Below are 22,486 nucleotides of genomic sequence, written 5' to 3' on the forward strand. Positions count from 1 at the left end.
GCTTGAGGGGGTCATATGGTTCATTCCTTTTTTTAAAAATTCTTATGTATTGTGATTAGATTGAACTCACTAATTTACTTTCCTGACAAAGACATGATTTAAAAAATGTTCTTTAAACTACATAAATTTACAAACAGTTATTTTAATTATCCACTGGAAAGCATTTCAAAGAAACTCTGGTAAAGCCAAGTATCAGCATTGAAACTATGGTCAAGAGAGAAGTGCAGAACAAAGCTTCTTCATTAAGCTATCAGGTACCACTCCACCATATAGAACAAGTATGGTTGTGGCAGTAGAACTTGGCCTCTTCCCTACCCATAGAAACTAAACCCCATTTCTGCTACAATTCTATATTACAAATGCACCAGTTCTCATTATAAAACAATACACAGTTCTGACAGTGATAAGGGAATTGGGTAGAGGCAACTGCATGAATGAATAAACAGTGGTATGGCTAAGTAAGAGAGAAAAACAGTCAAATGAACTCATGGCCATGTAACAGGAACATTATATGAAATAGTTTAATAAACTGTAATTGACATTCAGTCGAACAGACCCCTCTCCAAATAAACCCTCTGCACGACTCTCTCAATACAGTCCCATATCCTTCGGACTCAGCTGTACTATTTGATGTTTACCACAAAAAGGGAAGCAATAAAATACTGAGAACACGATGTTTCATTTATACATTGCCTTTAACGGATTAAGGCATCCCAAGCCACTCCATAACAGCATCAGCAAACAAAATTTGACACCAATCCACATAAGGAAATATAAACACGCACAGGGCAGCATGGTAGCACAGTGGTTAGCACTGTGGCTTCACAGCTCCAGGGTCCCAGATTCAATTCCCAGCTTGGGTCACGGTCTGTGCGGAGTCTGCACATTCTCCCCTTGTCTGCGTGGATTTCTCCGCGTGTGCGTGGACATTCTGAATTATCCCTCTGTGTACCCGAACAGGCGCCGGAGTGTGGCGACTAGGGGCTTTTCACAGTAATTTCATTGCAGTGTTAATGTAATCCTACTTGTGACAATAAAGATTATAAAAAGAAGTACATTTTAAAGGATCATCCTGAAAGGAGGAAAGAGTAGCAAAGCGGTTCGGAGAAGCAATTCCAGAGCTTAGGGTTTAGGCACAGCTGTCAATGGTGGAGCCATTGAAATAGTAGTTTTGCAAAATGCCAGAGTTGGAGGATCAGGGGTTATGGGGTGAAGGCAGCAGAATGGGGATGAGAAAATATCAGCCATGATTGAATGGCGGAGCAGACTCAATGGGACGAGTGGCCTAATTCTGCTCCGATGTCTTATGGAGGAGCGAGGATTATCTTTAAGGGTGGTAGAAAAGCAGGGCGACATAGTGACACAATGGTTAGCAGTGCTGCCTCACAGCGCTGAGGATCCGGGCTCGATCCTGACCCTGGGTGACTGTCCGTGTGGAGTTTGCATATTCCCCCCGTGTCTGCGTGGGTCTCACCACACAACACAAAAGATGTGCAGGGTAGGTGGATTTGCCACGCTAAATTGCTACTTAATTGGAAAGGGGTAATTGGGTACACTAAATTTATTTTTAAAAGAAAAAGAGGTAATAGAAAAGGTTGCAGAGATAGGGAGGAGGAGACCATCAAGTAGTGCGAAAACAAATGTGGGTTAGCAAACACATGGGTGATAGGTGAATGGAGCCTGGCGCGAGTCAGGCATGTGTTACGACACCCTGGGATAGTGTGCGGTCAATTCCAGCCTCACTCGACCCAGAGTCGCAACACGGTTGAAATAAACAATTACTTCTTGGAAAATATCTGATCTCCGGTCTTTTGATGGCAAATAACTGCAGTCGCCAGGTTTGTAAGTTAAAACACAATTATTTGTTATTAATAACTGTAATTAAATATGCAAATACAACTGGTTAACTCGTCCCCCCTGTACACACACTCAGAAGACAGACAAACAGAGGGGAAAAGAGGTAGAAAATAATGGTGAAATGAAAAGGATAAGAGTCTTTGTTTCAGATGGTTGTCTTCCTCTGTCCAGGCTTTCAGATAGAGGTTTCTGCTTTCAGTCTGTAATGGTTTTCACAATAGATTCATTCAGGTCTCAAGACATTCTCTGCAGGTTCAAATCAGCAATAGACAGGAATTTATAAGCCTGGAGATGTTTGAGCTAAGGGGGTCGGAGGATGGGTTCTGCGCGTGGTGGTATCCATTCCTATCCATGTTTAAGGAACTATTTGTCACCTTGGGAGGGGGGGGGGGGGGGGGGGAATAAAGGGGACACATTTGTACAAACTGTGTATTCTATTGTCTGGGTGGATGTTCTCTGCAACACAGTTGGCTTCAGTTTGGAATAAAACACATTTAAAAAAAGAACTCAGCAGTAGGCAGGCAGAGGGGGGGGGCAGAGGCAGAGAGGTGGCAGAGGCAGGGGGGCAGAGGGATGGGCAGGGGCAGAGAGGTGGCAGAGGCGGGGGGGCAGAGGGATGGGCAGGCGCAGAGAGGGGGCAGGCGCAGAGAGGGGGCAGGCGCAGAGAGGGGGCAGGCGCAGAGAGGGGGCAGGCGCAGAGAGGGGGCAGGCGCAGAGAGGGGGGCAGAAAGATGCAGGCAGACAGACAAGCAGAGAGAGTCTATGATTCCTCCACAGCGTTTTACAGCAATCACCAAACTCTTGCAGCAACTATGTGAAAGTACAGTGAATTGCTGATTGGACACTACTTATGTGCCACCACAGAATACTCAAATTCACAAGAAAACAGAATCAACACACTTCTCAGAATCCCTGATAGGGAGCTGTCCACTAAAACGCTCAGATCTTTCTCCAGCTTCAAAACCGTTGCATTTATAACATCCATGTAACCTTCCCACTTCCAAATCTAAAAGCCTTACACTTCCCTGCATGAAATGACATCTGTTCCAACCACCGATCAAACATGTTGGTTTCGTTGCAATATGCATCATTTTCCACTTTGCTCAATTTGGTATCCTAATCAAATGTGCACACTGGGACACAATTCTTTCCACTAACTGATAAAAATAATTAATAACTCCAGCACTGAGTCTTGTGCATTTCACTGGTAACTAGCTGCCAACCTAACCATACACCACTACACATTGTCCATCACCAGTCATTTGCCAGTTAACTTCAAACCATTTCCAACTATTCCATGGGCTTGCACCTTACGTAGTGCCCAATCAGGTAGGACAGTGCTAAACACCTTTCTGAAATCCAAGCAGATAACATCCACTGTCTACCCTCTACCTTCTCGGTTTGTCATCTCTTCGAAAGAAATGCAACAAATTAGTCAAGCCTGGCCTTCCATCCAAAAAATAAGCTGATCATCTTGGATTAGTTAATTGCTCAAGAGACACCTTCATATTATTTTCTAAACAGTTTGCCAAGTAAGTCTTGAAGACCTATAATTTGATGGTTCATCCTTTTTTCAAATGGGAATCAAACGTGCTCTTTTTATATCCTCTTGGATTTGGTCCAAAATTTGTGAAATTTGAACAATACCCACTAGAGGACTCTCATTCATTTGCGCCAATTCCTTTAGAACCCTACAATGAAAATTATTAGAGCCAGGAGCGTTAAACTTAACAATCTTCTCAATATGTCCTCTTGAAATTGAAAATGTTCAGTCTAAATTTAACTTTCATAGTTTCATAGAATTTACAGTGCAGGAGGCCATTCGGCCCATCGAGTCTGCACCGGCTCTTGGAAAGAGCACCCCACCCACGGTCGACACCTCCACCCTATCCCCATAACCCAGTAACCCCACCCAACACTAAGGGCAATTTTGGACACTAGGGGCAATTTATCATGGCCAATCCACCTAACCTGCACATCTTTGGACTGTGGGAGGACACCGGAGCACCCGGAGGAAACCCACGCACACACGGGGAGGATGTGCAGACTCCGCACAGACAGTGACCCAAGCCGGAATCGAACCTGGGACCCTGGAGCTGTGAAGCAATTGTGCTATCCACAATGCTACCGTACTTTGAGCATACTGCCACAATTCTGGTAACCCTCACCAATTTTTTTGTGAACCCTCTTGCAATAACAGTTAAGTACTACAGCAATTTCTTTATCTTCAGATACCATTTTCCCATTGTGATTTGTTAGTAGGTGAACCGCTCAATGCTTTATTGTGGATTGTTTCAAGATTTAGTTTTCCTTATGATTCACCTTTGCAGTGCTCAAGTTAATGTCATTCTTTAATGGTTTTATAAATTTAGCAGTTTGGATCAGAAATTGGAAGAAGACAAAGGGTGGTGGTTGATGGGAAATGTTCAGACTGGAGTCCAGTTACTAGTGGTGTACCACAAGGATCTGTTTTGGGGCCACTGCTGTTTGTCATTTTTATAAATGACCTGGAGGAGGGCGTAGAAGGATGGGTGAGTAAATTTGCAGATGACACTAAAGTCGGTGGAGTTGTGGACAGTGCCGACGGATGTTACAAGTTACAGAGGGACATAGATAAGCTGCAGTGCTGGGCTGAGAGGTGGCAAATGGAGTTTAATGCAGAAAAGTGTGAGGTGATTCATTTTGGAAGGAATGACAGGAAGACAGAGTACTGGGCTAATGGTAAGATTCTAGGCAGTGTGGATGAGCAGAGATCTCGGTGTCCATGTACATAGATCCCTGAAAGTTGCCACCCAGGTTGAGAGGGTTGTTAAGAAGGCATACGGTGTGTTAGCTTTTATTGGTAGTGATTGAGTTTCAGAGCCATGATGTCATGTTGCAGCTGTACAAAACTCTGGTGCGGCCGCATTTGGAGTATTGCGTGCAATTCTGGTCGCCGCATTATAGGAAGGATGTGGAAGCATTGGAAAGGGTGCAGAGGAGATTTACCAGAATGTTGCCTGGTATGGAGGGAAGATCTTATGAGGAAAGGCAGAGGGACTTGAGGCTGTTTTTGTTAGAGAGAAGAAGGTTAAGAGGTGACTTAATTGAGGCATACAGATGATCAGAGGATTGGATAGGGTGGACAGTGAGAGCCTTCTTCCTCGGATGGTGATGTCTAGCATGAGGGGACGTAGCTTTAAGTTGAGGGGAGACAGATATAAGACAGATGTCAGAGGTAGGTTCTTTACTCAAAGAATAGTAAGGGCGTGGAATGCCCTGTCTGCAACAGTAGTGGACTCGCCAACACTAAGGGCATTCAAATGGTCATTGGATAGACATATGGACGATAAGGGAACAGTGTAGATGGGCTTTAGAGTGGTTTCACAGGTCGGCGCAACATTGAGGGCCGAAGGGCCTGTACTGCGCTGTAATGTTCTATGTTCTAAATATCCATACTCTGTTCTTTTTGGGAAACATGGAGAAATTTATGTTTCTTTCCGTGTTCCTGAGTGCTTTCCACAATTTGCTACTAAGCCAAACTAGGTGTACTTTTCTAATCTGTATCTGTCCTGTCAGAGAAAGATTAATTTTACATCTTTAAAACTATCCCACTTTCCCTCCTTTACATCTTTTTCTTTCAGTATCACTTCCCTTTTCACCATTCTCATGCATGCTCGTGGTCTTTAAATCAGGTTGTTTAAATGCAGGCTTTTTAATTGCCTTCCTTTTGTTTTCCATCCTCATGTCCACTCTAGATTGTCGGAACATTACGATCGCCTTGCTATTGCTTTCTCCTCATTGATAATTTTGTTATTTAGCATCACCCAATGCAGGTAGGTTCCTTATCTACTATATTAGAGATAAATTCCTCATAATTTGCCTCAGTGCTGAGGATCCGGATTCAATCCCGGCCCCGGGTCACTGTCCGTGTGACGTTTGCACATTCTCCCCGTGTCTGCGTGGGTCTCACCCCCACAACCCAAAAAGGTGTGCAGGGTAGGTGAACTGGCCACGCTAAATTGCCCCTTAATTTGAAAAAAATGGGTACTCTAAATATTTTTTTCAATTCCTCACTTTTTTTTTTATTTCCAATTTACATGCAGGGTAGGTATTGTGCAAGATTGAAATCCCCACCAAATTATAACTCGAGCACAAATCAGTCTTATCCTCTCTCACAAATCTGCACCACCTGCCCTTTGATTATCGGGTGGCTGGTGGCATAGTTCGACTGCTAATTTTTTCAATTTGCCATTCTCTAATTCAGGTTTTTTCAAAGTGCGGGTCACGACCCCAAGTAGTTGTAAAAAGGGTCACGGTGCACCCTGAAATCAACATAAGTGTCTCAACTGCCGGACATATCAGCAGGATGGCAAATAGAAAGAGTGCCATGAAACTGGCTTTCGCGACGGGAGGTACGAGAGAATGCATGGCCCAGGACCGAGAAGCAGACAGACATCCCAACAGCAGGCCAGATGGTTAGCTGTAATTCAGAACCATCACACGGATAAGATTGAAGCCGATTAAAGGGACATCTGATTGTCACCAATCAATCCGATTCTTCACTGAACTGAAGTCTTTCATTCAACTAACCTTAAATAGAGTAGCTTTTCAGGATCACCCAACAAGAGACTCAGTCCCCATTTCTGTAGAGAAGTTAGCACAGATCCCCACCCTGCACGTCCTCCACATACACACTTTCCCGGAGTTCTCTTGTTGGAAGGAGCTATTGGGAAGCCAAACACCAGGTTGGAGAGTTTACCCATCTGTTCAAAATGCATTGAGGGCAATAGGGTTTGGAGAAAACTTTCTCCTTTCTTTCTGACTGGGTGTCAATGCTCACCCGCAGCAAAACTCACAGCATTTACCTGGTTAAACCTAAATTAAAGCTAGAGAGGAGATTGCAGAGCCTTTGGCTTTGATCTTTATGTCGCCATTGTCTACAGGAATAGTTCCAGAAGACTGGAGGATAGCAAATGTTGTCCCCTTGTTCAAGAATGGGAGTAGAGACAATCCCGGTAACTATAGACCTGTGAGCCTTACTTTTGTTGTGGGCAAAGTCTTGGAAAGGATTATAAGAGATGGGATTTTTAATCATCTAGAAAGGAATAATTTGATTAGGGATAGTCAACACGGTTTTGTGAAGGGTAGGACGTGCCTCACAAACCTTATTGCGTTCTTTGAGAAGGTGACCAAACAGGTGGACGAGGGTAAAGCAGTTGATGTGGTGTATATGGATTTCAGTAAAGCGTTTGATAAGGTTCCCCACAGTAGGCTATTGCAGAAAATACAGAGGCATGGGATTGAGGGTGATTTAGCGGTTTGGATCAGAAATTGGCTAGCTGCAAGAAGACAGAGGGTGGTGGTTGATGGGAAATGTTCAGCCTGGAGTTCAGTTACTAGTGGTGTACCACAAGGATCTGTTTTGGGGCCACTGCTGTTTGTCATTTTTATAAATGACCTGGAGGAGGGCGTAGAAGGATGGGTGAGTAAATTTGCGGATGACACTAAAGTCGGTGGAGTTGTGGACAGTGCGGAAGAATGTTGTAGGTTACAGACGGACATAGATAAGCTGCAGAGCTGGGCTGAGAGGTGGCAAATGGAGTTTAATGCAGAAAAGTGTGAGGAGATTCATTTTGGAAGGAGTAACAGGAATACAGAGTGCTGGGCTAATGGTAAGATTCTTGATAGTGTGGATGAACAGAGAGATCTCAGTGTCCATGTACATAGATCCCTGAAAGTTGCCACCCAGGTTAATAGGGTTGTTCAGGTGTACGGTGTGTTAGCTTTTATTGGTAGAGGGATTGAGTTTCGGAGCCATGAGGTCATATTGCAGCTGAAAAAAACTCTGGTGCGGCCGCATTTGGAGTATTGCATGCAGTTTTGGTCACCGCATTATAGGAAGGATGTGAAAGCATTAGAAAGGGTGCAGAGGAGATTTACCAGGATGTTGCCTGGTATGGAAGGAAGTACTTATGAGGAAAGGCTAAGGGACTTGAGGCTGTTTTCGTTAGAGAGAAGGGTAAGAGGTGACTTAATAGAGGCATACAAGATGATCAGAGGATTAGATAGGGTGGACATTGAGAGCCATTTTCCTCAGATGGTGATGGCTAGCACGAGGGGACATAGCTTTAAATTGAGGGGAGATAGATATAGGACAGATATCAGAGGTAGGTTCTTTACTCAAGAGAGTAGTAAGGGTGTGGAATGCCCTGCCTGTAACAGTAGTGGACTCGCCAACATCAAGAGCATTTAAATGGTCATTGGGTAAACATATGGATGATAATGGAATAGTGTAGATGGGCTTTAGATTGGTTTCACAGGTCGGTGCAACATCGAGGGCCGAAGGGCCTGTACTGCGCTGTAATGTTCTAATGTTCTAAAACCTGGCACAGAACAATCACATTCAGACTCTTTCACAGCAGCTCTCAAAGGAAAATCCTCCAAACTTTAAGGAAACTCACTGCCTTTGTCTGCATCTCCTCCCCACCCCCCAAAACAATTTTGCATTGTTAAGTGAAAATATTCTTTATCAGTCCTAAAAGCGGCCTTCGAGTTTAAACCTGTATCCCTTTGTCCTCATCTCACAGTTTAATTTACAATAATGGGCTAGATTCATTATTCCCAAACACTTATTAGCAGAATTCATCTTCCCCTGCAAGATTATCTTGAAGAGCTATTAAGCCTAGATTTCTATAGCCTTTCCTGTGTTAGTTGTGGTGCAGTGGGTAATGCTCTTGTCTCTACATTAGACAGTTGTATGCTCACCTCCACATCTATGCTAACACCCCAGTGTAGTACTGCAGTTAGAAATGCTGTTTTCCAGATACCATGTTAAATGGAGGCTCTGTCTCCCATGGGATTACATTAAATAAGAGCAAGGAGCTATTCCTGATGTGCTGACTAATATTAATCCCTCAATAAACATCACAAAATAAATGATCTGGTCTTTATCACATTGCTGTTTGTGGGAGCTTGCTGTGCATAAATTGGTATAACTTATTTGTAATCATGCAGTTGTGAAGGTGCTAGCAAAATGCAAATTTTGTTTCTTTCCATAATTCAAACATTGACATCAACCGTGTGGCTCATTGAATCTCTATACTTTCACAGAATCAGAGATTTACATCACAGAAAGAGGCCCTTCAGCCCATTGAGTCTGTGCTGGCTTCACAAAAAAACAGCGGCGGACAACAGGAGAGGTTAGGGACAGCATAAAACTAAAAGAATGGGTTCACAAAAACGCAAGACACAGCACAGAGCCAAACGAATTGGATAGGTACAAGGGTCAGCAAAGGGTCACAAAGCAGCTTATAAAAGCTACTAAAAGGGAATATGAAAAAAAACTTGCTAGGGGCATCAAAAGCAATAAGAAGAAACTTTATAGTTTTAGAAAGAGAAAGCAGGTGGTGAAGAGCAATGTAGGGCCACTAAAAGCTGAAAATGGAGATACTGTCAGTGATAATGGGGAAATGGCAGACGTGTTGAACAATTACTTTGCCTCAGAATTTACAGTTGAAAAGGAGGATAACTTACCCAAGTCCTGAAAACATTAATAGTCGATAAAGTGCAGGGACTTTAATACAATTAACTCAAGTACAGCATCAGTAACTAGGAAATTAACAGAACTAAAGAGGTCCCCAGGACCTGACCGTTTCTATCCGCGGGAGTGAAAGGAAGTAGAGGAGCACATTGTAGATGCCCCAACTATAATCTTCCAGAGTTCCATAGGTTCAAGAGTAGTCCTTCTGGGTTGAAAATTTGCACATGTCACTCCTTTAAGAAGGGTGAAAGGGGGAAACCAAGGAATTATAGACCAGTGTTATGGGCCAGGGTTTAGAGAACCCCAAAGTGTAGCATGGAGTTCACCTGACTCACAACTTTTAATAGATTGTGGTATGGGGAGCACATGGCCCACTCTACAGGTGTGGTACAGCAGAAATGGAAAAGTATTTTTTAAAAGCAAAACAATGTTTATTCTATGAACTCAAGTTAACCTTTTTAAAACATAGTGAACATCTTAGCAACCATCAATTCAAATACAACCCCCAAAGAATACAACACTAAATAATCCTTAATAACTTCCTAAACAACATCCAGAAAACAGAAGAAACACCTTTCAACAGAAGCACATCAGGTTTACATTCACTACTGAAAACATTTATAATTCTGAATTCACCAAATGATCAAGAGATAGTCTTTTCATGGCAGAGAGATCAACAGTACACCTGCTCTGTCTGGCTTCAGCTCCAACACAGAAAACGAAACTAAAACACACCCTGCAGCAAACAGCCTAAAACAAAAGTAAAAAACTGACAGTTAGCTTTGACATCACTCTGACATCACTGATAAACACCCATTTCTTTAAGGTACTTTTCTTAAACACCCATTTCTTAAAGGTATTCTCACATGACACCTCACATGACTCTCATATGACACCGCATTATTTCCCTTCGTCTTGAGGGTATCGGAAACTCCTCAATAACTGTTGGTTTCACATCCCGTGTGACCATTCGACCCTATCCAATTGTATGGCCAAGGAAAGTGACCTGGGCTTCTCTAAATTCACTTTTGGCTAGGTTTACCACCAAACCCGCCTCCTGAAGTTGTTCGAATAACTCCATCAGATGTTTTAAATGTTCTTTCCATGTCTGGCTGAAAATTACCACCAGATCGTCGATGTATACCGCACAATTGGGTAATCCTGAAACAACTTTGTTAGTTAACCGTTGAAATGTGACTGGGGCGTTTTTCATGCCAAATGGCATAACTTTGAAAAGGTATATACCATCTGGAGTCACAAAAGCTGAAATCTCCTTCGCCCTTTCGGATAAAGGTACCTGCCAGTAACCTTTAAGTAAATCCAGTTTGGAAATAAAAGCGGATTGTCCCACTTTCTCAATGCAATCCTCCAGGCATGGGATAGGATATGGGTCCATTCTTGTAACTGAATTAACCTTTACATAGTCCACACACAACCGTTGGGTACCGTCTGGTTTTGGTACCATCACTATGGGTGAGCTCCATTGGCTGCAACCCACTTCAATTATGCCATTTTTAAGCATACTCTCAACCTCTTTGTTAACCTGTGCCAATTTTAAAGGGTTAAGTCTATATGGATGTTGTTTGATTGGAACAGCCTTTCCCACATCCACATCATGTATAGCCATTTTAGTACTTCCCAATTTATCTCTACAAACCTGCCCATGTGATATCAATAACTCCTTCAGGTCAGTCCGTTTTTCCTCTGGAAGGTAACTCAACAATTTATCCCAATTTTTAAGAACATCCTCGTTTTCCAATTTAATTTGAGGTATGTCAAATTCACAGTCATCTGGATTTGGTTCGTCACTTTGAGTTAGAATCATTAAAACCTCCTCCATTTTCTCTCCTTCCCTTTCAAAGTACCTTTTAAGCATATTCACATGACACACTCAGTGAGTCTTCTTTCTATCTGGTGTTATAACCACATAACTCACCTCACTTAACTTCCTGTCAATCTGATAAGGTCCACAAAACCTTGCTTTAAAGGTTCACCTGCCACTGGTACCAATACTAAAACTTTATCTCCACTGGCAAAACTATGAACTTTGGATTTCTTGTCCCTATCCGTTTCATCACATGTTGTGCAACTTTTAAATGATGTCTAGCCAATTCACCTGCTCTATTTAATAGTTCCCTAAAATTTGACACGTAATCCAATAATGTAATTTCCGATTTCTCACTTACCAATTTTTTCTTAATCAATTTAAGTGGTCCTCTTACCTGATGACCAAAAATTAGTTTGAAAGGACTGAATCTGGTTGACTCATTAGGTGCATCCCTACGTGTAAACAGTACAAATGGAATTCCTTTATCCCAATACTCTGGATAAGCTTGACAATAAGCTCTCAACATTGTCGTTAATGTCTGATGCCACCTTTCTAACGCTCCCTGCGATTCTGGAAGTTACGCAGTTGATTTAAATTGTTTTATTCCTAAACTATCCATAACTTCTTTGAATAACCTGTAGGTAAAATTCGATCCTTGATCCGATTGTATTTCTGTGGGTAGTCCATACCTAGAGAATTTAAGTAACTCCTCCACAATCTTTTAGCTGTAATATTACGTACTGGAATGGCCTCTGGAAACTTAGACGACACATCCATTATCGTCAAAAGATATTGATTCCCACTTTTGATTCCTCAATTTATCAGTTCTGCCACAGTCCTTCTGCTTTCGCAAATTCCTCCGCTGCTTCCGCCATTCCAAAATAAAAGTCCCTGAGCTTGTAAGTCACCCTCAGCTTCGCTGGATATAAAATGCCGCACCGCACCTTGCTAATGTACAGTGCCCTCTTCACCCGGTTGAAGGCAGCCCGCCTCCTTGCCAGCTCCACCCGTAAAGTCCTGGTATACACGTATACCAGCTCCAGCCCACTGCACCACCCGCTTCTGCTTGGCCCAGCTCAGGACCTTCTCCTTCACACTGTACCTATGGAAGCACAGAGTCACTGCCCTTGGCGGCTCACTCACCTTTGGTACAGGCCTCCACGACTGATGAGCCCGATCCAGTTCATATCGGGAGGGATCCTCCCCCTCCCCCAATAGTTTTGCCAGCATCGCAGCAAAATACTCAGTCGGCTTCGGTCCTTCAACTCCTTCGGGCAGCCCCACAACCCTCAAATTCTGTCGCCTGGATCTGTTTTCCAGGTCTTCCATTTTTCCTCGCAGATCCTTGTTAGTATCCATCACCTTCCGCATCTCTTTCCCCATCGAGGCAAGTTGATCACCGTGCTGCAATAACGTCTCCTCCACTTCCTTCAGCGCCTCCCCTTGCTCTCGCACCTCCGCCACTGCGCTCGCCACCTCCGTCCTCACCGGGGAAACCGCCTCCTCCACCAGCACACTCAAAACCTCCCTCATACTCCTTCCTCGCCGTCTCCATGCATTTCGCAATCTGCGCCAACTGCTTTTCAAATTCCGCAGCCATCACCTTAGTTATTTCTTCAGCCGTAAGCAGTGCGGCCTTCCCTGGTGCTCCAGCCTCCATTTTCCTTGGTGACCCCGCGGTGACCTTTCCACTCCCCGACGGACCTTCAGCTGTTTTTTTTTTTCAGCTGTTTTCTTGCTCACCCTCGACATTTTTCTTTGTTCTTTTTTCCTCCAGTGTCTTCACTGTGCCTCCTCCGTGCCTTCTCCCTGCTTCTGCCGCCTCCGTGGACCCTGGGACCGGGCTTAAAGCCCCGAAAATGCCGTTGCCAAATGGGAGCCCTCCATTGTGCGGCCGCCTCCCGCCCGCCGTCACCGGAAGTCCCCGAACACCCAATTCTTAAAGGTACTCTCACATGACACCAGTTAGCCCAACGTCGGTAGTGGGGAAATTGCTGGAGTCTATAATCAGGAGTGGGGTACTTAACACCTTGAAAAAGTTGTCAGTCAGTCAGAGAGAGCCAGCATGGATTCACGAAGGGAGAGTCATGCTTGACTACTCATGTTGAATTTTATGAAGAGATGACTACGGTAGTGGATAGGGGAATGTCTATGGATGTCATTTATATGGACTTACAGAAGGCATTTGATAAAGTCCCACACAAGAGATTGTTAACTAAGGTGGAAGCCCACGGAGTTGAGGGCAAATTATTGACGTGGTTAGGAAACTGGTTGAGCGGCAGGCAACAAAGTAGGGATAATGGCAGGTGGTGACTAGTGGTGTGCCACAGAGATGTGTGTTAAGGCCTCAATTATTCCCACTATTCATTAATGACTTGGATAATGGCATACAAAGTTACATATCCAAATTTGTGGATGATACAAAGTTAGGTGGCATTGCAGACAGCCTAGATGATAGCATAAAATTGCAAGACGATATTGACAGACTAAGTGAATGGGCAAAATGAGGCAGATGGAATTTAATGTAACTGTGAGGTTGTCCATTTTAGACCAAAAAGAGGATAGAGCAGAGCACTTTCTGAATGGAAAAAGTTTAGGTGCAGTGGATGTCCAAAAAGTCTTGGGGATTCAGATGCATATGTCTTTAAAATGCCAGGAACAAGTGCAGAAAATAATCAAAAAGGTTAATGGAATGCTAGCCTTTATATCTAGAGGATTGGAAGATAAAGACATAGCGGTTAGACCGCAAGCGGAACACTTCTGGGCACCACATCTTAGAAAAGATATTTTGGCTTTGGAGGGAGTGCAACGTAGGTAAACCAAAACGATACCTGGATTACAGAGATTGAGTTACAAGGAGAAATTATTCAAATTAGACCTGCTTTCGCTCTAATTTAAAAGGCTAAGGGGTGATCTGATCAAAGTATTCAAGATATTAACGGCGAAAGACAGGGTAGATAAAGATAAACTATTTCCACGGTTGGAGATTCTAAAACCAGGAGGCATATTCTAAAGATTAGGGCTAGACCATTCAGGAGAGATGTCAGGAAGAACTTCTTCACTCAAACGCAGGGCAAGGTTTGGCACTCTCTCCCACAAACAGCAGTTGAAGGTAGATCAGTTGTTAATTTTAAATCTGAGATAGATAGGTTTTTGTTGAGCAAAGATATTAAGGGATATGGGCCAAAGGCAGGTAGGTATATGGAGTTAGGAGGTCACAGATCAGCCATGATCTCATTGAATGGTGGGACAGGCGCGCGGGGCTGAATGGTCTACTCCTTTTCCAGACATCAAGTGGGCCCAGAAGATCGGCCAGTGGCAAAAGTGGATTCCAGGGAAAGAAGTCTGAAAAACACTGCTCTAATTCCTTCCAAAGAGATTGAGTGCCATTCCCTCACTCAATGATAATCATGCCCAATCTGACCAACAATGTCCCCATATCTCTACATTATCTTCCTAGTTCTTCGCAAAATGCACAACACGGCCATTATTAGATTTCAGTCTGATTTTAGACACTCCTACAACTTTTATTTGCTCCTTAAGAGGTTAAGTTATCCCATTCCTGATTATAGACTCCAGCAATGTTCCCACCACAGATGCTGGGCTAACTGGTCTGTAATTCCTTAGTTTCCCCTTTCATCTTCTTAAAAATGGAGTGACATGTACAATTTTTCAATCCAGAGGGACTACTCCTGAACCTAGTGAATGCTGGAAGATTATAGTTGGGGCATCTACAATGTGCTCCTCTACTTCCTTTCACCCCCGCGGATGTCATGAAGTTACAGCTTACCCATTTTGTTCCTTTTACAACTTGCATTCACACAGAATTTTTCAGGTCATACTTTCATATCTTTACTTCCCCTTTCCTAATTATTCTTAGCCTACAGATCACTTCCGCTGTCCCCTTCCAACCCACTTCCCCTCAACCCACCGTACTAGTTTTATTTATTCTCACTGCCTTATTTAACCTTTCTGTAAGCATCTTAGTATGCCTCCATTAGAGGTCAATAACCAGAGCTGATTCAGTTTCCTCCCACAGACAAAAGATATGAAGGCACAGTGGATTGGCCATGCCAAAATTGCCCTTTGGTGTCCAAGGATGTACAGATTAGGTGGGGTTACAGAGATAGGGCATGGGAGTGGGTCTGGGTAGGAAGCTCTTTCAAAGGGTCTGTGCCGACTCGATGGGCTGAATGGCCTACTTCTTCACTGTCAGGCTTCTTTGGATCCCAATGTTCTAGGAATCTTAAAACTTCCCTTCTGCACCATCTTTCAATCCAGCCATAATGAATCTAATGTGCCCTTGCCTAACCTGTCCAAATAATGACACTGGAACTAGTTCCAAGCTTACCACCTTTGACGTCTTGTTCTCCAGCCTCCACCCTAACTACTCACACTGTGCCCGCTCAACCTCCAGACCACTGTTTCCGATGTCACTGATTTCTGCATCTACTACAAAGTCAGGTGGCTCTCAAATGTTATCGACTTACTCCATTGCTGTTATTGTAGCACCAGCGAGGCACCAGAAAAGGTCAGTTAAATCTCCCACCACCATCACTCATTTTTTTCTCACCTTTTTCTATGTTCCCTTGAGGGAACAGCTTGCTTTGCAGCACCGGGACTTTTCTTCTCGTTACCCTTCCCTGTATCTCCAACCTTGCCCTCATCACAAGCACAATAGTGAATAGCCATTCAGATGCCCGGCTTCTTTCTTTACCCCATGAGAATGTCACCCAATCATCAAGCTCCCAGCTGCTTTCTGCCAGTGGGGTAACCACATCCTTAAACCCTTCCTTCAGTAGGATGTGGAGTGTGCTCAAGCTCAGCATTCTGCTGCTTGAGCAATATAACCTCCCAATACTCTCACTGGAAATCTAGCAGGGTCAACATCATTCATGCCAAACAGGTAACTGGCACTGCTATTACTTTTGTTGCAGAGAAATTTTCAGCCTGGTTTTCAAATCCCTCCATGTCCTTGCCCTTTCTGATCACTTTAATCTCCTACAACCTCACAACGAAATATCTGCACTCCTCTCATTTTAGCCTCCTGGGCATTCTGAATCATAGTACTCATAGAATCATAGGATTTACTGTGCAGAAGGAGGCCATTCGGCCCATCGATTCTGCACCAGCCCTTACAAAGAGCACTCTACTGAAGCCCATGTATCTACCCTAGCCCCGTAACCCAGTAACTCCCACTTAATATTATTTTTTGGACACAAAGGGCAATTTAGCATAGCCAATCCACCTAACCTGCACATCTTTGGACTGTAGGAGGAAACTGGAGCACCCGGAGGAAACCCACGGAGACACGGGGAGAACATGCAGACTCCGTACAGACAGTGACCCAGCCGGGAATCGAACCTGGGACCCTGGAGCGGTGAAGCAACTGTGCTAACCACTATGGAACCGTGCTGCCCACGTACTGTACTCCACGACTGATGGCCATTCATTCAGTTGCCTCAGCCCCAAACTCTGGAATTCATTCTCGGCCTCCTAACCTCACTTTTCTCCTTTGAGCCACTTCTTAAAACGTCTCTTTGACCAAGCTTTTAGCCATTTGGCCCAATAGCTCCTTATGTGACTCAGTGTCATGTATAATGTTCTTGTGAAGCACCTTGGGATATTTCATTCCATAAAAGTGCTGTTTCAATACAAGATGTACAAACTAACTCTTCTATCTTAGTTTCTAAACATCCTTTTTTTTTCCATTTGGTGGGTGGGAAAGGAAAGGGGTGGTAGTGATGTGGTGTTGTCGTTGGACTATTAATCCGGTAAGCTCTGGGGACCTGGGTTCAAATCCCACCACAGCAGATGGTGAAATCTAACTTCAATTAAAATCTGAAATTAAAAGTCCAATGATGACCGTCTACCCATTGTCGATTGTCGTAAAAATCCATCTGGTTCACTAATGTCTTTTAGATAAGAAAATCTCAGTTCAAGGGCAATTAGGGGTGGGCAAGAAGTACTCATGAATGAAATTTTTTTTTTAAACTATAAAATTTACAGTTCACATTTCAACTCATGGTGACTCAGTATGCAAATTTCTGGTGTATCCATACATTCCCTCATAGTGGGATATTAGCTGTGAAATTAGTGGCACATTGCAAATTTAGAGGCTGCACATACTCTATATAAAATTAAATTCCTTCCCAAGAGTAAGACTGGATTAACATTTTGACTACTTTCTGATTGACCCATGTGTACTGACTGCATTTCAGGTGTGCAGCATTTACAATCTATAATTCAAATTAGATCTATTTAGAATCAATTAAAATTAGTGTTTTGACAATTTAAGCAATTTTATCCTCGAACATTAACCTATTTTTCTTCCCAGGATTTGTTTCAAAATGCCTTCCTCAACTATCCCAAGCCAAGGCCAGTAATCTCCCAAAAGGGAACAAGATCAAACATGGGGCTATTTCTGCATGCCTCCTGTAAGCGTAATGACAATGACAGCATTATGGCAGCACACTGGATTTTGAAGCCGCGACAAGAGAAAATCTATGGATCAGAAAGTAGGTCAGAAGTAAATATTCACCAAGAAAAATCTTAATTTTAAATGAATAAGGTAGTTGAATAAAATAATATACATCTGTTTCTTCGTAACAGTTTTGATGGTTTTGGGGGGAAATTCAAGACATTGAAAGTGGATAGATAAACCATAAAGACATTTAGTGAAACATAAAGACCAGGATTATCCCAAATTCAATCCCTTCTCTGTTTGAGCTAACTGGCTGCATTTAAGACACCAGTAGAATACTGTAAAAGAGGAGATGGTTCAGGTACAGTTGGGGTACAATCCCACATGGGGAAAAAGATTGGAAAACCAAAGTCAGAGCTTCCTGGATGATGATGAAGGAGCAAGATGAAGCAGGAAAAAAAGGCTGCAAATGGCAGATCTCAGATTGACAATTTCAGTGAGAACCATGCTGACTGTAGAAAGCTCAGAGCAAAAATGAAAACGGAAATAAAAGAACCAAAGAGAGAATGTGAGAAGAGACTGCCAGCTAACTTAATAGAATAATCACTTATTGTCACAAGTAGGCTTCAATGAAGTTACTGTGAAAAGCCCCTATTCGCCACATTCCGGCGCCTGTTCGGGGAGGCCGGTACGGGAAAGGAATCCTTAAATCCTTACAAAGGAATTTCTTAAAAAGGAATCCAAAAATATTCTCCAGGAACACAAATAATAAAACAAGTAGTAAGAGAAAGAATGGGGCTAATTAGACTGTCACCTAAGTCTTCGTAAAAGAGGTGGTAGTTGAGATAATGGGTCAGCTAAACATTGATGGGAGTTATTAAAAAGGCATGTTCTATGTAAAGTTTAAGTCACCAGGACTCAAAGTCAAGCGACACTAGAGTGGAAACTGGGGATGCAGTGACCATAGTCTTTCAATTCTCCTTACATATGGGGTGATGCCAGAAGTCTGGTGAATTGCAAATGATCGACCCTTGGTCAAAAATAAGTACAAGGATAAATCCAACAACTACAAATTAGTTAGTCTAACTTTGGCAGTCGGAAAGCTTTAGAGATGTTAATCAGGAACAAAGTAAACAATCATTTGGAAAGGTGTGAATTAATTAAGGAACGTGAGCATAGATTTGTAAAGCAAATTGTGTATAACTAATTTGATTGAGATTTTGATGAGGTAACAGAGAGAGTTGATGAGCATAATACGATTGATGTGGTGTAAATGAACTTCAAAAGGCATTTGATAAAATGTCACATATTAGACTTGCCAACAAGTTGAAGCTCATGGAATAAAAGAGACATTAACAGCATGGGTACAGACTTAGCTGAGTGGCAGGAAAGAGTATATTAGTGAGCAATTGATTTTCAGACTGGATAAGGATGTAGAATTATAGAATGGTTACAGTACAGGGGGCCAGTCGACCATCATGTCAGTGTCTGTTCACTGCAAGAGTAACTAATTTAGTCCAATTCCCCTGACGTTTCTCTGTGGCCCTACAAATACTTTTCTCTTCCAAGCTTACTCAAATACCTTTTGAAAGCCACAATTGAATCCAGCTCCACCACTCTCAGGCACAGCATTCCAGATCCGAACCACTCCTCAAGTAAAAATGTTTTTCCTCAGCTCAAAGTTGTGTCCTCTGGTTTCTGTATAAATTGGGGTTCCCTCCAGGGTCAGTACTAGGACCACCACTTTTTTGGACACATATAAACGATCTAGACTTGGGTGTAAATGGTACCATTTCAAAATTTGCAGATTTCAAAACTTGGAACCATTGTAAACTGTGAGGAAGATAGTTTGACTGAAAGAGTATATAGACAGGCTGGCAGAATGATCGGACACACGACAGATGAAATTCAATGCAGAGAAGTGTGAAGCGATCCATTGTGTAAGAACAAGAAGGAGCGGCAATATAAAGGGTACTATTCAAAGGTGGGTGAGGATGCAGGAACAGAGAGACCTGGTGTGTATGTACACAAAGAATAGTATGATGAACACTGTGTTAATCACAAGTTCACTCTCAAGTGGCGTACTCTGTCCAATTCTGCACACCACACTTTAGAAATGTGTAAAAATTTACATGGGTAGCTCCAGGGACGAGCGACTTCAATTGCATGGATAGATGAAGAAACTGGGGCTGTTATCCTTCGAGAAGTTTGATCGGAAGGATTTGGTGGAGGCTTTCAAGATTTTGTGAGAAACTGTTCCCATTGGCGGAAGAATAGAGTCAGAGGACACAGACTTAGGACCAATGCAATAATAATCATCTTTATTATTGTCACAAGTAGGCTTACATTAACACTGCAATGAAGTTATAGTGAAAAGCCCCTAGTCGACACATTCTGGCGCCTGTTCAGGTACACAGAGGGAGAATTCAGAATGGCCAATCCATCGAACAAGCACACCTTTTAGGACTTGTGGGAGGGAACCGGAGCACCCGGAGGAAACCCACACAGACACGAGGAGAATGTGCAGACTCTGCGCAGCCAATGAACCAAGCCGGGAATCGAACCCAGGTCCCTGGTGCTGTGAAGCAACAGTGCTAACCACTGTGCTACCCTGCCGCCCGTAGAATCTAGAATCTATGGTGACATGAGGAAAAAAAATCTTTTATGCCATGTGCGGTTAGGATTTGGAGTTCACTGCCCGTGTGTGTGGTAGAGGCAGATTCAATCGTGGATTTCAATGGGAACTGGATAATCATCGGAACAGAAAAATATTGCAGGCTACGGAGAAAAAAATGGACTGGAGCTAGTTGAGATGCTGTCATCAAGAGCCAGCACAGAAATGATGGGCCAAATGGTCATCTCCTGTTCCGTAACCATTCTATAATTACACGCGTGATAGACTATTCAACCCGATTCCAATACCAAACTTCTGTTCAAGGTACACAAACGGTAATTTATTTCTTACCTTTGCAAGGCCAGCCCTATGTGCACCCTGAGACTCCATGTATGCAATGTACTTCGAAAAATTCTTGAACTCTTCCATTGTGGGCTGGAAAGTCATGATTTTACATGTAGATTTTGATGAAGACACTGATTCTTCTGTAGCCATGATGGCAAAATCATGTGTTCTTCCTAAAATAAAAATACATTTTTTTTTACTATTTAACAGAAAATAGAAACAGATCATTCCCCATAATGGATTTCCCCATGTCTGCGTGGGTCTCACCCCACGCAGACACAGAGTCTGTACTCAAGTATTCACTGTGGTAGTGTGGTACATAACCGACAAGTCATCAGTTCAATCGATCAGGTGCTCGACTGGTTGAACCACCTTTGTTGCCTGATGTGGTCTTTTTTCTGTACTTGCGGTGTCGATTTTCTGTCTCGGAGAACAGAGAATATAGAACATAGAACATACAGTGCCTTTCAGCCCATCGAGTCTGCACTGACCCACTTAAGCCCTCACTTCCACCCTATCCCCATAACCCCTCCTAACCTTTTTGGACACTAAGCGCAATTTAGCATGGCCAATCCACATAACCTGCACATCTTTGGACTGTGGGAGGAAACCGGAGCAACCGGAGGAAACCCACGCAGACACGGGGAGAACGTGCAGACTCCGCAGAGTCAGTGACCCAGCAGGGTCCCTGGGACCCTGGCGCTGTGAAGCCATAGTGCTAACCACTATGCTACCGTGCTGCTCTTAAGTGGAGAATTGCCCTAAAAACCTGTTTGCTATCAGTTTTTTATCAAGGGCCAACTCTTCTAGACTGTTGGAATGACTTATTTTCTGACTATACAATGTCCTTTTCTTCCTGGCATTTGTGCCACCATGCGTGAACTTGGTATGGTCTACACACACATCTGTCTGTGTTATATCGAATGGTAGATCTTTTTTTATACACTGTCCTGCAATCACTTTTTTCCCCCCAAGTGCACTCAGTTGCCATCTGGATTGCTTTCCATACTGTATCGTTTGTCAAGCGTGACTGCAAGTCCTAACACATTGTTTCCATTGAATTGCAATGCATTGGTTAGTTGTCCTTCCGTTTCAAAGCCGTACACCTTTGTGTAAATTCTGTTGTTCTGCAGTTACTCTGTGTTCTCCAGATCAGTTTCTTTTGGATTATCTGATGTATCTTTGAGTTTTTTTAATATCAGTTGCCTTTGGGTGATCTGACGTATCTTTGAGCTCTTTGTGATTCTTATCTGGAGTCAACTTTTCCAAGATGTCTTAATTTTCTTGGTGGCTGTTCACAATTGATGTGCTCTCAATTGATCTGTGCACTGTTGCACTTTTAGTATCAGCCTCTGTGCAGTCCAGCTGAGATCTGCCAGTCTCGCCGTTGTCCTGCACAGCTTGTATGCTACTTGTGATCACTTTGTCACTACTAGCAAATAACCTACATAGGCCTTCATATTCTTCTTCCGGCTCATCATCTGTCTTCATTGAATGATTGCGGCATCATATCCCGTGGCCAGTTACAATGATCCTCTGTCTTCACACTGTCTGGAGGATACATTTAAAGAGGTTCAGGCCTTTTCATGCTTTCGCTCCCAATAGTGACTCTTGCCCACAATGGCGAATTGCACAATGACTTTGATCGTCCACTCATGCTTCTAGGTTACATATCCCTTATGTTTCAACCGCATTCCCACTGTAGGCGATTAGCCGTTTCGTTCGATCAAAAACTGTCGGTGGAACTCTCAGGGGGGTTCAAATCGGAGAGGCTGAGGAAATTGTCACTTGTTCCAGTCCAGTGACAAGCTTGCAGTTGATTAATGTGGCATTCATCATCACTGGAATTCTCCATTCATCGAGACTTGGAACAACTGTGATTGGGTTTATTTTTTC

General features: G+C 43.2%; 1 protein-coding gene across 5 annotated transcripts in view; it reads right to left on the bottom strand.

The window, feature by feature from the left end:
• Positions 1 to 22,486, bottom strand: part of LOC140429773 (lysine-specific demethylase 4C-like) — a 557,303-nt gene that overhangs the window by 500,040 nt on the left and 34,777 nt on the right. For 3 of the 5 annotated variants that reach the window (XM_072517215.1, XM_072517213.1, XM_072517217.1), the window contains exon 2: positions 20,597 to 20,763. The exons of 1 other annotated variant lie outside the window; for it this stretch is intronic. In XM_072517215.1, the coding sequence (XP_072373316.1) occupies positions 20,597 to 20,740 (144 nt within the window). In that variant the 5' untranslated portion in view covers positions 20,741 to 20,763. Of the gene's footprint in view, positions 1 to 20,596; positions 20,764 to 22,486 lie in introns of those variants that run through there. One more of the 5 variants, XM_072517216.1, reaches the window with a different exon arrangement.

This window comes from Scyliorhinus torazame, chromosome 9 (assembly GCF_047496885.1).
Source record: "Scyliorhinus torazame isolate Kashiwa2021f chromosome 9, sScyTor2.1, whole genome shotgun sequence".
Taxonomy (NCBI): domain Eukaryota; kingdom Metazoa; phylum Chordata; class Chondrichthyes; order Carcharhiniformes; family Scyliorhinidae; genus Scyliorhinus; species Scyliorhinus torazame.